Source organism: Pleurodeles waltl, chromosome 11 (genome assembly GCF_031143425.1).
Source record: "Pleurodeles waltl isolate 20211129_DDA chromosome 11, aPleWal1.hap1.20221129, whole genome shotgun sequence".
Classification (NCBI taxonomy): Eukaryota; Metazoa; Chordata; class Amphibia; order Caudata; family Salamandridae; genus Pleurodeles; species Pleurodeles waltl.
The window spans coordinates 3,169,345-3,186,030 of record NC_090450.1 but is presented as its reverse complement, the minus strand read 5'-3'; the positions used below and the strand labels follow the sequence as shown (position 1 = coordinate 3,186,030).

General features: G+C 40.8%; 1 protein-coding gene across 2 annotated transcripts in view; it reads right to left on the bottom strand.

Annotated features, from left to right (window-relative positions):
• LOC138265204 (probable cation-transporting ATPase 13A4) overlaps positions 1–16,686 on the bottom strand; it is a 229,913-nt gene that overhangs the window by 74,069 nt on the left and 139,158 nt on the right. For both annotated transcript variants that reach the window (XM_069212751.1, XM_069212752.1), the window contains exons 18-21: positions 12,838–12,962; positions 9,577–9,734; positions 6,324–6,443; positions 572–651 (exon numbers count right to left, since the gene is read on the bottom strand). In XM_069212751.1, the coding sequence (XP_069068852.1) occupies positions 572–651; positions 6,324–6,443; positions 9,577–9,734; positions 12,838–12,962 (483 nt within the window). The remainder of the gene's footprint in view (positions 1–571; positions 652–6,323; positions 6,444–9,576; positions 9,735–12,837; positions 12,963–16,686) is intronic.

Below are 16,686 nucleotides of genomic sequence, written 5' to 3'. Positions count from 1 at the left end.
CTTCTGCCTCTAAGAGGGTTAAAGTTTTTGATGAGACTGCTGAATGGGAAGTGTTCACTGTTGTACTGATTGGAATGCTAACCATCATGGAGTGGCCGTCATACTATTGTGCACTTGTTTCCGAGTGGTACAGTTTCACAAGATAATAAGTCAGGTATGGATGGAGAGATGACAGGAAGATATGAACACCCTCTTTAGTTGAGTTCACGTCCCTCATGGGAACCAGGTCACTGGTAGTGGAGGTGACATGACAGACGTCTTGGTGCCGCTGGTGATGTGTCGTGTGGCTCTGATATTTGCTTCATCTGCCCCTCTGTTGACACCAATGACCATTGGATTTTTCTGAACACACTCTGGGACATCAGATTCTTTGACACAGCACAAAATGAGAATGCCTCCTTTCTGAAGGATGAATATCAACTAGGCGAAGCACTTTATTAAGAAATTGAAGTTTATTGTACTTTGCAACAGATAGTCTTCATAACTATTCCTCCTACAGTTTTTTTTTCTATGATAGAAAAAAGATGACGGTCTTATATGCACATTGTTTGCACTGAAGGAAAATACTTACTCTAATTTTTGAAACTCTTCTATCAGGCTGGACTTCTGCCCAGGGGACATTCTGGCGAAAATGGCTCCATTGAGCAGCAACTAGGAATGAACCACATAGCAAAGAAAATGAGAAATGTTCAAATATACATTCAGGCACATATCATACAATGCCAAGCCCCATAACATAAAGGACTGTATATACTAAGCATTGAACAGCACTAAAGAATACTGCTCAGTTTTGCTCTGGACCACCAGCCTTTTACGATAAGTAAATCGACTGAATGCTGTGTGTCGCTTTTCTCTACAACAGCCGCCGGACAAAACGTTGGTAAATAGGTTATTATTTACTAAAGTTATGTGAACTAACCCCTGAAATAAAAATAAAAAAACACCAGGACCCACATTACATGCATAACACTGGTCCCTGAGCACTTTCCTATTTTTTACGTAATAGTTTTCTACTGTCACCTGCTATTAACCAAATTTTGCAAAATGTAGGTCCATATCTATCAAGGTTTTGTGTCGTACTTGCACCACACACGGGGCGGCACGCATGACACAAAGCCTACATTAGATTTACAAAGTAATGCAAGGCCAGCTTGGCCCTATGTGGCTTGATAAAAGTAGAGTAACACAAGGCAGCGCAAATTGCAAATCATAAATTGCATTACTCTGCATCAGGGAGGGGTTCAGTGGGTGGAGAGTAGGTACTTCCATGCAGTCACTCATGGATTTTGGCACATACCTACATTTACCAGCACCAATAGACCTGGAAATGCGTCAGAACCCTACGCCTCACCGTTAGAGGCACAACAAAGAGAAATATCTTTATTTCTCCTCGTTCTTTTCTCTTTCTAACTGTGCTACATTGTGCAGCATATTTAGAAAGAGGAAATTACATTTAGGATTGTTTTTGTACGGGAAGGTGTTCCTTCCTGCATAAAATCAATCCTGTGTACAATGCAGGCACCATTGTCCTATGGTGCAAGGGCATCTGCATTAGAGCTAGACAGCAGTTTATGCTCCAGAACAGGCAGAGAGCAGGAATGGGCAGCATCATGTTAGAACAAGTGCACTTCCGCTCTTTCCCTGTAATGCAACGCAGAGCATCAAGGTGAGTTGGTGTGCAGCGGTACGTAACTTTTTGGCAAATGTGCCCCCAAGCTTTCAAATGAGATGAGGATATGTGGCTCTGGAATGTGCTTACCTCAGCATCAAATGTTTCCTGTGTTCAAACATTTGTGAACCAGGAGGAAACTGGTGGGTGCTCGTCACTGGGGACCAGGACATAGCCCAATGGCCAGTACAACAGACAAGGATATTTTGATGTTACTTCTTTTGGCACTATTAAGATACAAAGAATAATCAATGTTATCAAATTTTCTGTTGTGGATCATCTGGTCACTATTGAGGATAAAAATGAGTGACCACAAAGTACCCTCACGTACCATAGGGTCATTTCTGGCTTAGTCAAGTAACACAAGGTGACAACACCTGAGTGCATTTCTCTTCCTTTGGACTTGACCACCAACTCGGATAATATGCACTCTTTAGCCACCACACACAACAACATGTTTTAAGACTCTGAGGGTCATATTTACAAGGCCAAAGCTCCTCTTTACGTCAGACTAACATCATTTTTTTAATGCTTATGTGGCTCAAGGAGGCAATTTTCACTGCACCATATTTACAAAGTGGCGCAATGCATGTATTGCGCTACTTTGTGACACCTTGTGCCACATTACACCTGTGTGAGGCATAATGTATGCAAGGGGACGTTCTGGCATTAGGTGGCCCACAAAAATGGCGCAGTGAAACCTACAAGATTCCACTGCACCATTTTTGCCATCATTTTTAATGCCTACTCAAAGCAGCCTTTAAAGTGGTGCACCCATTATAATCAATGGGCCTCCTTGCACTTTGCTGCACTAGCATCAAAATTGTTGATGCTATTGCAGCAAAGTACCACAGTAGTGTCCAAAATGTTGAGGCTATTGATCTAACGTGTGCCATGGTGTGCCGTATTATAAATATGGTGCACCCAGGGTATCAGTAGATGGGGCAGGGGCGACGCAAGAAACTGGCGCATCAGCACTGATGCGCCAGTTTCTTGTAAATATGCCCATTAATTAGCACCACAAGTTAAAGAGCATTTGAATAATCATGTTCAAGCCGGCAACATTTCATGGGCAGTTTATTTTTATTATAGTTGTCTTTTCATTTTGGTGAAGGTTGATACATGGATGGAAGAAAGCATATTGACCGTTACGCCAAAACCAAGGTAAACAAAGATTTTCTGCTCTATCCTGGACCCGGGTTTCCAGCAATAAGATGCACTTGAAGGCTTTGCCTGTACTTTGGGGGGGTTAGGTATGTGTGTTTGTATGTGTGTGTGTTCGTGTGTGCATGCATGCATGTGTATTATTGGTGATTATTTTCAACCAGATGTGAGACAGTTACAGATTCCCGTTTTAGAACATTAGGCTGCCGTCTTTTAACATGAATCCCTCTAAAAAAACTTTACATTGCAGTTCTCAGTACAGAAACACATATTTAACACTGCATTTTTTGTCCACATCACAGAATAGCATTTTTTGACATACTCATCATTGGACTCCTGTACCTGTGGACATTACAGAAGAAGTACTGCCTTGCTCTCCAGTGGGCTGCCCCGCTGCTTGAGGGTGGATCTGCTCTCTGAGAAGGGAGGCTGGACCTCTTCCCTTCATCTCAGGTTGACCTCAGTAACTCCAAAGGCCAGGTGGCTGACCTCCTGTCTGAGCTGCAGGGACACAACAAACTCCAGTGGCCCCCCCTTAACTGCCTAGATAATCTGCTGCACTGGAACTGCCTGGACCTGCAACTGGTCCTGCCCGAGTCTTGCTGGCATCTGCTGGTGTACGTCCCTGAGTGCCAAGAGCTCCTAGACCCTTGGCTGGCATCAGTTTGCCTTCCTACTCAAAAGAAGGAGGAATCCTGAACTTATAGGCTTTTCGTGGCTGAAAACTCAGCCACTTGTGATTAGCGGCAACAAGAGATCCGCACTTGATCTACTCCAACAACAGCCCACAGTAATCGCAACACGAAGTTCCAGCAATGACTGAATACAATGACTGACTGGCTGAACTTGCTACAGTGATGACCGCCAGTGTACCTCAGTCTTCTCCTCATGTTACAGCGACACCCACTGGTGATGCTCTCCCTGCTCCTCATGTCCATCTCCACTGCAAACGTATCTTTTTGAGCCGGACTTTGAGAGGTACATTTTTCTGTATGACTAACCTGGACTTCCCATTCCATCCTGTGCTCCATCGCAGTCGCCCTGAACTCTTGACTTTGCCTCTGTTTTGTACAACCAGAAATTCATGCTTTAAACTTTGATCTTTTAGGTGCTAGTTTTCACTCATTATTTTTAAATTAATTACTCCGGTTGTATTAATTAAATTAGTTTCATTTTGATGTAATTTTATTAATTGGATTTTTCTCTATTGTTCTAATTTGGTTTGGTATTTTTCTTGAGTTGTGTTTTCACTTTATCACTGGTAATGTTCTGCGTAAATACTTTACACCATGCCTCTAAGTTAAGTCTGACTGCTTTTGTTCCAAGCTACCAGAGGGTTAAGCACAGGTTAGTTTAATGAACTTTTTGGTTCTCCCTAACAAGGATTGCAGTTGTTGCCTGAGCAGGATATTCAGCCTCTTCAATCAATAACCCTATTTTCTTAGAGGAGCCATGACTTTATTTTTAGTAAAAACAAATTTCTGATAGCAGTTTGTGTTTGAAAAGCAAAATATTTGGTGGAGGGCTGTCAAAACCAATGGTGGTTGTCCACCAAACTTTTTGTACCTTAAGGGAAGGTACAAAGACCACTGCAAGGAGAACAGTGGCAGGTAAATGTAGCAGTGCCCTGTTCATTGAGGTCGTAAATGTAATGTCCTTGACCACCCTGACATTCAAAGTAAACACTGCCATACTATAAAACAGATGCACAATCTTTGATCCACACACTCCCTACTAAAAACCATCCTGAAAAGCCTAATGTTTCTGATTACATTTATAAAACTCAATAGAGGGCTCTACCTCTCTATCTGAAGCTGCAAAACAAAATTGAGTTCAAATTTCTTTCAATACAATATTTTGCAGACTCCAAAGCATAGCAAACCTAATTGCAACCTTTGAATGTGGAACCTTCCCTCCTTCATCCTCAAGTGATAATCATACTGCTAGACAAGCAAGGTATTTAGTAGAGGTTCAATATTGGGTGTTGCGTCCTATGAGGAATGGTATATCTGCCATGCCCATAGTGTTCTATTGCTTCTAGTGGTAGCGTTTCACATAGCATTTCTCATAGAACTTAGCACCTAGTAATGAACCACTACTAAAAATATGGCTTGTTGACTGAGCTATTCTCTTCTCACTCGCACTGACAAGAGTCTTTATATTTTATGTAGCTCTGACAAAGTCAATTGGTCACCACCCGCATGTTGAAACAGTTGTTGGCTGGCTGAAGTACCTTTGAAGTTCTGAGATCTAGAATTTAAGACAATTGTTCTAACAAACTTATTTGGATTGATCCTTATTAAAGTACCATTGTATAAATGAACATTGGCGTTTGAGCAACTGCATAAAATGATAGTTCCTGGCAATAAAGAATTTCCTTAATGCATCATTGGCTGAACATAGTTCATCTACAACATGGAGTTCTTGAACCTAAAAAGAAAAACAGGTTTAATTGTCTTTTCCTGGATCCACATTGCAAATCCAACAAGCTATTTTTATGATTTAAAGTGTTGGTCATTTATACTCAGTCTGATTCATCTAAATCTACACTGCAGTTGGTGAATGGAGCACAATTGATTCAGAGAACCACCAACAGTGCTCTACACACAGCATCAATGCTAGGATCTGAGGCAGAAAGATAGGGATCTGCACTCCTCAACAGGAGTGATTGGCTTGAATATGACCATAAATGAAAATGAGACTTTTACTACTTGTACTAGTTTTTATCCTCCTAAAAACCTTTAGGCTGGGCAGCACCCTTAGGTGAGGGCCCATAGTGTTCCAAAGCGCTACGCTCGATACTCCACGGGTTTTCCATCTGCTCTTCTTTTAAAGATGGTTTTGATAGGAAACCAATAATGTCACTTCCTGTGTAGATGGATGATGAGAATTGCAGCAATGTCACTTCTCGGGTGAATGGTTGGGTATTGAGAAATGAAGTCCTCCTGTCTGGATTCTTCTTCTAAAGATGCTTTTGATAGGAAACTAGCAATGTTTCTTCTTGTGCAGGCGGATGGCGGGAAATTAATTTCTAATGCCCAGCTTCTTCTTTCAAAAATAGTTTAATCGGGAAACCTGTAATGTTATTTCTGCTGTAGATGGACAATGGGAAGATACAGGAAGATACAGGAGTGCTGTTACGGAGTTGATTATTACAGCTCCAGTAAACAATTTACCAAGTTTGATATTTTTCAAGCCTAGGATTAAACAAACAATTAATAACTGTAAATAAGAGAAATCTATAAACTAATGAAATACAGAATTGTGTGCAATTCTAGTTGTCCAAGCACAACAGATTCTGAGTCTCGCTTATTCATAAAATTAAGGTATGATGATGGAGCTTTCCCTGAGTGGAATTTCATGTTCTCTGCTTGTATGTCAGAATTATTCACTATAAATCTATCCACACATCTGAACAAAATACCAGTCCACAGAGTAATTAAAAAGAGAGAAAAAAGATATGCAAAACTACATTTCAATTCAAACTTACCTTTGGGAGCAAATTGCTAAAGTATTGCACAATGACTTGATAGGATTTCCCAGTCATAGCAAAACTAAATGTACTGTGTTCGTCAATTGTGTGTCCTCCATGCATGTGTATATATGTCTCCTGCAAACAAATATGAGATACAAATTATTATCTCAGGAATACCTGAATGTTTCTAAGGCTTTTCTGAACTGGAGCACATGCCAATATGGGCACAGCCTAAGAGGGATTTGTGGATGTGAACTGGTGCAGCAATGAGTGCAATCAGGATCCCCACTGGCTCATTTCCTGGCAGAGGTTTTTAACTCCCTTGCCTCTGTAAATGTACACACTCTATGCTCCCCTTGAAATGCCTTAAAAGTAAAAGTCTCTGACTCACCATTCTTAAAGGCATCACAATAACCCCTTGATGAAAAAAGCAGGTCTTGGCATTGACTCTGACAGCCTGTGACCATGGTAAAACAGGTCAAGAGAAGTTTCCTATATAAGTATAACAAGAGACATGAAGTAGAAAAAGGGGCAAGAGAAAAAGATGAATTAGAAAGACTTAGCTCATGAATTTCTACAAAGACGATTGAAGACGTTCCTAAAAAAAGAAGGCCATGAATCACAACTTATGCCAAAAGCCTCTAATCATATTCACAATGTACCTCACTTTTTGCTGAGCTCAAGGCCATCATCCACAACAATAATTTCTAAGCCCTTGTTAGAGCACCTCACCGACTAATCCATCTCCAAAGAAAGAGCACCCCACCTCTTATCAGTTGAAGACTACAAAACATAACAAAGATGTCTACTGAACCATTGCACAAGGGTATGTCAGCTTTCATAAGATGAAGACCAACAACAATAAAGCCTCCTAGGTCATCTCAGGAGAAAGATAAGCTCCCCTGTTATCAATTTGAGGACCTTCAGTCACAAAAAAGAGTACCATGTCAACTTTGAAGAATGATCATTTCACCTTTCATCAGCTGAAGAACACCAACCACAATAAAGACTTGTAAGCTGTCTTCAAAGAAAGAGCACCTCAACTTTTATCATCTGAACACTACCAGCCACAAGAAGAGGGACCACTAAGCCACTTGCAAAGATACATTTCTGCCCTAGAACACACACCGATATTCTCTTTATCTCTCATTCTCCTAAATTATTGCCATCCTTTTTTCTCTTACTCAGCAGGGCAACAGGTGACTATCTAGCTGGAGAAGTGATCATATGCACACACACACAAAGAGGAGAATAAGGACAAGGCCGGGTAAAACAAATTAGGGTAAAGTTATTGGATTCTAATAAGTAGAATGGCGAACATGCTAAAAATCTCTGCTTTTGTTCCCACTCTAGGAAAAGGTAATGAAGACATGATATATGAAGATATATTCTATTTGTCATCCCCACAATACAGACTCAAAGGATGTTACAAACTCTGAAACCTCCATCCTTGGCACTCCCAGATGCTTCCTATTTCTGCCCCCAACCCACCTAGACATCCCTGCTCCTCAAAGAGATAGTCCTGCCCTTTCAATGTCATACTGGTGAAAATAATGGAAATCACACCTTCACCTCATTTTTAAACTGTTCTTTACTCAAGGAGACATAACTCCTACATCCGGGACTTCTGAGTGCAAATCCAGCAAGAACCGACATTAATTGTTTGCTATTATTTTCTATCAACAGCATGTAGGAGATTTCTTCATTTAGACATAGGGGTGATTCTGCTCCAGAACAGGCTCAATAGAATATTCACCCCACTTCTCTTTTGCCTGATTGTGTAAAGGTGTTGGAAAATCTGGTGGATAAGCTTCTCTGCAACCAACTGCAATCACAAAATTCTCAAAATGAGATGCAGCCTGGCTTTCGTCAAGCATAGAGACAGTGATAGTCTCTATTGCTTGAAGCTGGACCAAGGCTGTCTCACCACCCTGATCCTGCTGGAACCATTGACTGCCTTTTATACTGTCAGTCATGACTCTAAAACTGCAAGATGGCAGTCAGCTTTGGGGACACAGTGCTGCCATGGTTTCAGTCATTTCTGATAAACAGATCACAGGCAGTTAGGATAACCCCTCAGACATTTCAGAGACCCAGAGTGATATATGGGGTCCCCAAGGCTCTTCTCCTTCACTAGAAGAGATGGTAGTCAAACCTTTCAAGTAAGCGGCTGATACTCATATCCTTTCTCACCTGAAACCAAAGATACTTGAATTACCCATTCCACATTACAACAGAATGTATATTTTATTTGGACCTGCACGCCTGGAACTGAGTTGAATCTTAAAAGGGAGCGGTCCTCATAGACAATGGGTGCTCCAACCTCTAGCTGATCTCTTTTTGACCAGTAGGATTTGGGCACCATCCCTAAACCATTCCTTTTTCTCAAACATCTGGGTATAAAGAGTGACCTACATATTCAGCAGTCTCAGGAAATTCAAACCCTACTTTACATTTGACGGCAGGTTTCGGCAAGTGATACAAGTGTGGTAAATGTGGTATTACCTTACTAACACACTAATAGATTTCAGGTTGTACCATTGTCTGCACCTCATATGGTGCCTGAGTTTTGCACGTTGCACCTATTTTTCACAAATTAGAATGGTTACTGATGAAACAGAGGATTCACTTTAGAGTCTTACTGTCAGGGCTTGGAAGTCAGAAAGTGTGTAATACACTCTTACTTAAAATCAGAGACAGGACAAGAAAGGGTGGAATCACAGAGAGTTGTTGCGTTAACACAAGTTTCTTACCATTCTGTTCCTCCAATAACTGCAGTTCACATTCAGAAAATAATAAAGAACTCAGTATGATTGATCTATTGTGCATGGCTGGCAGACATGGCATGTGTATCTTCAGATCTAGTGGTTGAGACCCAAGTCCTGCGCACCACCGTGGTGACTATCTAAACAGAATCTGAACAGATCTGAACTTCACACCTATTGCTGCTTTAGTAGCTGCTAAAAGAGGACACTAGTCCTTTCCTACTGCAGGCCAAGCCCTGTCTAGTAAAAGGGAGAGCAGCAGTTAATCAAGGTGTGACAGAGTAAGAAACAAGGGGGGCAGCTGAGGAGTTGCGAAGCTCTCCAGTGAAAGTAGTCTGTCTCCATGAAAACAACAGATAGACGACCATCCGGACATGTGCTCTAACCCCTTCATATTCACACACATTATGAATAAAACAAATCTTTTTCATGTACTATGTTTGGATATGATCCATTGATAAATCTATGTTTTGTTCATATGAAATCTGCAAAATAAAGCTTACGTCATGCACATCTCCATTTGAATGATGGTCCTTCATGGATTTCCATATAATTGAGGCAGGGCAGGATCCGTTTCGTGCCTCCGCTTCCACTACAACCACTTTCCCAGATACCAGCCGAGAATCCTTGGCAACAGTAACTGCTGTTTGAAGGTTGTCCCCTAGAGAAAAGTGATTGTGTTCATAGAGTTAACTTGTTTCTTCTCATTACATAGTGTCTGGAGACATTCTTTGCAGCAATGTTCTGGACTCTAGCAGAGGATTAACCACAGGCATGAATCCACACACAAGAACAAACATTCTTTATTGGCTAACCTTAGAATGCTTCTGTGAGCAACCAAATGTTGTGAGATGGGAATTTAGCCAATGCTTAGTTGAAAGTAGAATTGTGCTGACAGCTTCACCAGAGAACTCACAGTTCGCTCCATTTTAAGAGGAGCTAAATGGAGAAAACGCCTAGGTAGCTGTCTATCTCTCTAAACTTACATTAGATATTGTCATATTTTACAAACAGGTTTTGGATTTTATCACAAAATTTGCCATTTATTTATCACACCAAAATCTGCACATCATGGTAATTACCGGGCATCTTTCACCATTTAAATTCCAGATGATTTTACCTGCCAAAGTTTGATGCGGAACGCAAATGTTATACCACCAGGTAATTTTTGGGTGCAATATTGAATGTGTATCGAGGTACCCATTAGAATTCTCTGGGACAGTCGCATCCAGGTCTGCTGAACCACATCACTTACCAAGCTAGGGAGAACAAATCTGTAATGAACAGTACACCAGGCACGAGCAACGTCCTGGTTCTGCTTACACATCATGAAAATGACTTTATTTGATCATTTAACCTCAATTTATTTATTTTTTAAAATTAAAATGTAACACCTACTTCAATAAGGAATGGTTAATAGAGCGCTCTTCATAAAAAGATTAATAAGCTAAATCCATAATCCCAAAAATGTATTCCTCAGACCTGATTAAGCAAACAGTAAATCAATAAAAATAGCAACGTAGGAATCAAAATAATGTAAATAAAAATACAAATCTGTGTACTGTCTAAGGTAAAAAGTCTCCTCTTCAATCAAACGTCAAGCAAGGAAACTAGCCAGAAGTGGCCATTGTAGAATTCATTCCAGAAAGATAGCAGACCAAGGTTCTCAATTTCAAAGGATTTAATATGAGGAAAGTCATTCAAGAAACCACTGCAACCAAGAAGAATATAAAACAGAAAGCACTAAAAACTGAATCTAATGGTCACACATTGAGGTGAATGTCTGAAAAGCTCAAAATCTCACACAAGAGACTGTCCATCCTGTGTTCATGCTCTTTATGTTCATCATAAGATTAAACAAGATAGGTTTGATCTCCCTTACGTTTTCTAGGTACTGTAGGAACTCTCTCGAACCTCCTCACAGGTAAGGCTAAATCCTGCAGGGGTCTCATGAAGCTTTGTTCTGTTTTTGTTGATCTCCATTACAAGTTGTTGGTTTTGGCACCAAAAGTTCCTAGTTGAACAAAGCTGGAATTCACAGCATCCCAGAGTGCATCAATGCTGGGATAGATTTGCCGCCCCATCCAGGTCCAAAATCTTATCTTCTCATTTTCCACTGTTTGGGTTCTCAAAATCCTCCATTGGGTAAAGGATGAAGCTGTAGGTAGCCAAAGTTTTAAAAGGACCAATAATTTTATCGCGAAGGTCTGCTGAATACATTTTTACTCTGACAAAAAGCTCCGAGCAAGAGCGGGACATACCTGATTTTCTTGCTTGTTTTCGGTGCGACCTCTGTAGGCAAGCCACACCAACTTGTCCTCATCATCTGGAGATGGGAAAATGACTAAGTCTCACTCTTCTTCAACTGCTGGTAAAAACTTCTTGGTCACCCCTGTAGCCCTCAGGCCCCACGGCATCTTCTAGGCATCAGATAGAACTCTTGTAAGGTCTAAACCTCTGTGGTCAGTGGGTTCGTTTCAGAGTCATGTGTCTTTATGCTATATTCTACCTTTACACATGAAAAAGGACAGCCACCTGACCCTCGGAAAGCAATTCATGGTCCCTGAGTGCCAGAAGGAGTTGTCTTTCTTCCATCACCAACTTAGTTTTTAGGGCCCAGAAATGTATTTAGTCAGGTGCCAGCCTTGTACTATTCATTGTCCAGTTTTTGGTCACTCCTCTTTTTACATACACCCTCGTCTCTCTGTCCAGGCCGAGAACTGGTGGGGACTGGAACCAGAGAGTGCCTCAAAGGGGTATACCATGGGGGCTACCAACCATGATTTCTGACGCAATACCCTATCTAGAAACAATGGTAGATAGGGCCTTACACCAAACAAACGCTCCTCCGTCAGGAGCTAACAAAGAGAAATGTTTTCATTTTTCCAAATATTTCCAACATTGCATGTATGCTGCAAACATGCAATGTGGGACATTTTTTGAGTTATGTCTAAGCATACTATTTTGTAATGGAAGGGTACACTTTCAGTACTAGACATCTCACAAACCCCAAGGCACTGTGGTACAAAGATGTGATCACGGCGCTTGACAGCCAGTTTGTGCACTAGCACTGGGGAAGAGATCAGCAGTGCCATGTCTTAGTAGTTATGGCTCTGTTCAGAAAGTGTAAAAAAGGACAGTACTTCATTTTACAAAAATCTGTCTAATAGAATAATTGTTAAAGGTAACTTCAATAATTGCATACAATTCCAAATATTGCATAGGATTGCATATATTCTTTTCACCTATGGCAGTAATATAAGTACACTTTGCATCCCCTTTATTACATTTGATTTCCATGTCATTGGTGCATTTTCCTCACTGTCTCAAGGCTCTCAGAGAACTAAATTAGACAAATAGGTAAGTAAATATCACAGTTTGTAACAGCACAGGCAATATACTATGTTGTTATGTTAAGCTATGTTATGTTATGTTATGCTATGCTATGTAATGTTATGTTATGCTATGCTATGTAATGCTATGTTATGCTATGCTATGTTAAGCTATGTTATGCTATGCTATGTTATGCTATGCACAACTAGGACTTAGGGGGGACTACTCGAAAAGCCAAAGTGATATATTATACGTAGTCCTAAAGCTAGCAAAATCAGATGAAAGAAAATGGGGAAGCATGGAATAAAATGACAATTTTTACAACATTCAAATAGCATTTCATACTATTAAACATTAAATGACTCCCTAAGAGTGCAGGTATTCATAACAACATTAGAGCATGTATGAGCAAAACTTTACAGATCAGCTACCTGTTATCATCACTGTCCTGATGTTGGCGTCTCTGAGCTCCCGCAGAACCGCTTTGGTCTCCTTTTTCAGACGATTTTCGAAAATTAGGAAACCCAGATATTCAAGATCTGATTCAACTTCTTCCCTGCACAGAAGAATAACAAGCATTTTCAAAGCAACGGGTCTCGCATTTTCTCGAGTTACAGCTATTGGCGTTGTAAATTACTAACCGGACTTTTCTTGCCACAAAAATTAAAAGAAAAAAAAATGCAACGAGATCGCACTATGTAAAATGCAGTGCAACCGTGCTGAAATTGAAAATGGAAAAAACGGGCGCAATAGCGCTATGTAAACACCAGCACGATCGTGCTGCGTTGTTAATAAACAGATGAAGTAGTCCATAAACCATACTAAAACCATCGATCCTCGCATGTTTTCAGTAGTGTACCGGTGCTGTGTAGGTGGGCTAAACACCAGAAAAGGCATGACGTATATATGCCTTTCACAAATGAAAGCCAGCGGATTTTAAAAGGCAAGCCCACGAACCAATGAAGTGAATGAAGCCCAAAGAGAGATTACTCCAGGGACGGAGAGCTTTGCTGTGACTCATGGTTCTGGACACAATGGGACCTGTGGTCTCCAGAACACTGGCAAACATTATAATGGCAACATTGATGCCTATACCAATGCATGTATTTAATAATGTTGTCACATATGTGTATGATGTATTTATGCATTTATTTGTTTGTATTGCAGAAAAGAAATGGAACGGTGACTAAATTGCTAAACCTTTTTTTACCACAATCATCATCATAACTTTATTGCATTATTACTTTAAATCATTGCAAATCCATCATACACAGTGTAAAACAAAGATAAGAGTGGAGGGAGTGTTTATAAAGTGCACAATCAAGGTGCATACCATCATTACGAATCATCTTCTACCCACATGTAAAACAAAAGTAAAATGTACACCATCATTCCAAATTATCTACTAGAAATGTATAAAATACAGATAAAATACACTACTGTCAAGAGCTGTCAAATTACAGTATGCTAACACAAAATGTTAAAAAGGAAATAAAAGAGCAAAATTCAAACACGTGATCCAGATAGGTACAATCATTACAAACCGCCTGCAGTATGCTTCGGAACGCACAGGCACCCAGTGCCGCCTTTGGATATGGTTGGCAGCGGGTGTACACCTGTAACTCCACCAGAGCATCTGCGCCTCTAATATTCCTGATACAAGTGATGTTGCGGTCCCTTGAGGCCCGCACCCATGCTCTTGCATGTAAGTTGGAACCAGGTGGAAGGATTCCTCAGGACTCTGTAAATACCTGGCCCAATTGCTTGAATTGTTTGTGAAAATTACTTCCAGAGTCCCATCAGTCTACCTGTGTTAGCCCTGCACACTCGATGGTGGAATTCATCCTTTTTACATTCTATCTCCATCTTCAACATGTCAAATTCCATGGGATTCGCCGTGTGCCTTGTAGATCATGGGATACAAAATATTTTCTTATAGGCTTTTAGATGGCAATTCTCAAGTAGCATGGTGAGCCTGCCAGGGTATGTAAGATGGGGGTAGGTAATTGTTGGTAATAGTTTAGCCTTAATGACTCTCCTAATCACCTCTGAAGTGGAAGATTCAATCCTATGGTGGAGTTTGGACCGGGCATAGGTAATTCTCTCTGCTTTCTCTACCAGTGATGCTGCCCGATATGTGGTTTTGTCAGTATCTTATATCCAGACTCCAAGTAATTATATTTAGTTGCCATCTCTATCTTTAACGGGCCGATGTTCCATTCCACCAGATTTTTTTTGGTTGGTGACCAATATCAGGACCTTAATTTTAGCCCCATTTGCCTGCAAAGCTTTCTTTAAGTTATACCAGTGAAGTATATCCAGACCCCTTTTCAACCCTAACCACGGCTGGGCGAGCAGGACCAGATCATCACCACACAGCATTATAGGGAGAGTTGTTTGGCCCAGTTTGGTGGGGGGTGTATTCCCCTTAAGCAGCTCCGCGCCCAAGTCAGTGGGATGAAGATTAAAAAGAATGGGGGCAATAACACAGCCTTGTTTTAGACCATCTATTGGTATATATGTTCTCTGTTGAGTGCATTTGAGATATCTTGATTCTCACTCATGTGCCCGTGTATAAGGCAGTTATGGCCGCCAGCACTTTTTTGGGTGTACCCCCAGTCTGCCAGTTTTTTCCAGAAGATTTTATGTTTGACTTCATCAAAAGCTGCATTATAATGTATAAAGCAGCAATAAAGTGGAGGGGAGGAACATTTCTGTGACTTTGCACCAAAATATGAAAGAGCAAGTATATTGTCTAAAGTGGAAGAGTTGGATCTGATCCCGGTCTGAAACATAGGTGTGATGTTATTTTCCGCTATCCAGATTTCAAGCTCTTGTAAATGAACTTTTGCAAATGCCTTGCCATCAACATCCAGTAGCGCTATTAGTCTATAGTTTTCCAGTCAAGTAACGTCAATTCTTTTGTGGCTTAGATGCAGAATCGACCCCTTCCAAGCCACCGGTACCACAGACAATTATAGGCATCACTGAAAAGAGTTGTCATGGGCCCAACCCAGAAGCTACTGTCTTCCTTGGTAATTCTTCCTAGAAGAGCATTTGGCCCAGGTGCCCCATCATGCTGGATGCTCATAAGGATGTTTTGTACGGTGCTGGAACATTTAGGGGACAATTGTCAAAGCCATCTAGTGCATGTTGCAACATTAATATGCTTGAGCATTACCGTTCTCGGTATCCACTTATAGCTTTACCACTTGGCTCTCCTAATCGCAGACCAAGACCACACTATCCTTACTAGTAGATGAATGAATCAGGGTGTTAATGTAACCCAAAAATTATCTGCTTTTACTTGGTGTTAGCAACGCATATATGCATTTCCAGTATTCCTCTATATCCCTTGATTTTAGTTTCCAGGTTACTTTCCAATGTTCTTTCCTTACCTGCTTCATAATTGCTTCTGTGAAGTTGTTATCTTTTTCCTGAGTAGTAATTCAGTCTTCCGGTATGCCTTTATGGTACGTTGCTGCTCCCAGGATGCAGGAAATGCGTGGGCTCCAATTCTTTTTTCTTTTAACCCTTAATTTATTTTGCTGAATGGTCCCGGTGAGCGCAGCGTGAAGCATAAAAACCATAGTGCCCCTCTAGTATACCACCCAACTTATCCGCTTTTCAGATGTTAGAGAACATTGAGCCAATTTCTATTGCGGATACTTGGCGGAGCAGGCAGTACGCCATTTAATCCATTTTAGTAGATAACAGCTTTCTTCTAGCTGTATACGTCGGATGCCTCGTTGCTCTGAGACTGAACTCAACTACCACAGGATTGTGATCGCCTTTGGTTCTGTGAATGATCTGAAGACTTGGACAGCTAGCCCAGAAGGCTATATTTATAAGAATGTAATCTAGTGTAGAGATGTTTTTCAAAGTTGGCATAGGTGTGCCAATTAATAATTCGGTTTGGTTGGTCGCTCTCAAGCCAAAGTCGTTAAGAGATTTTTCTGAGCCAGATCTTGCAGGGTCTCCTCAGTGCCCAGCAGCTTGACCCTGATTGCGAAGATTAAAGTCTTCTGCTAACACACACGAATGATTTGGGTGCCCATACAGGAATTCCTTTATCAGAGACATGTTTAATATTTGCCTGTTTTTTCTCCCAGCAGGGGCTAAGATACAGATTTATAACTGAAACTGAGTATATTTTATCGTTGAATACCAGGCCATATATGCTCACCATGCCAACGTCCCAAAATGATTTGTCCCAGACCTCTACCTTAATAAGTAGATCTAATTCTAAGTATGTTGTAAGGCCTCCTATGTGTTTGCCA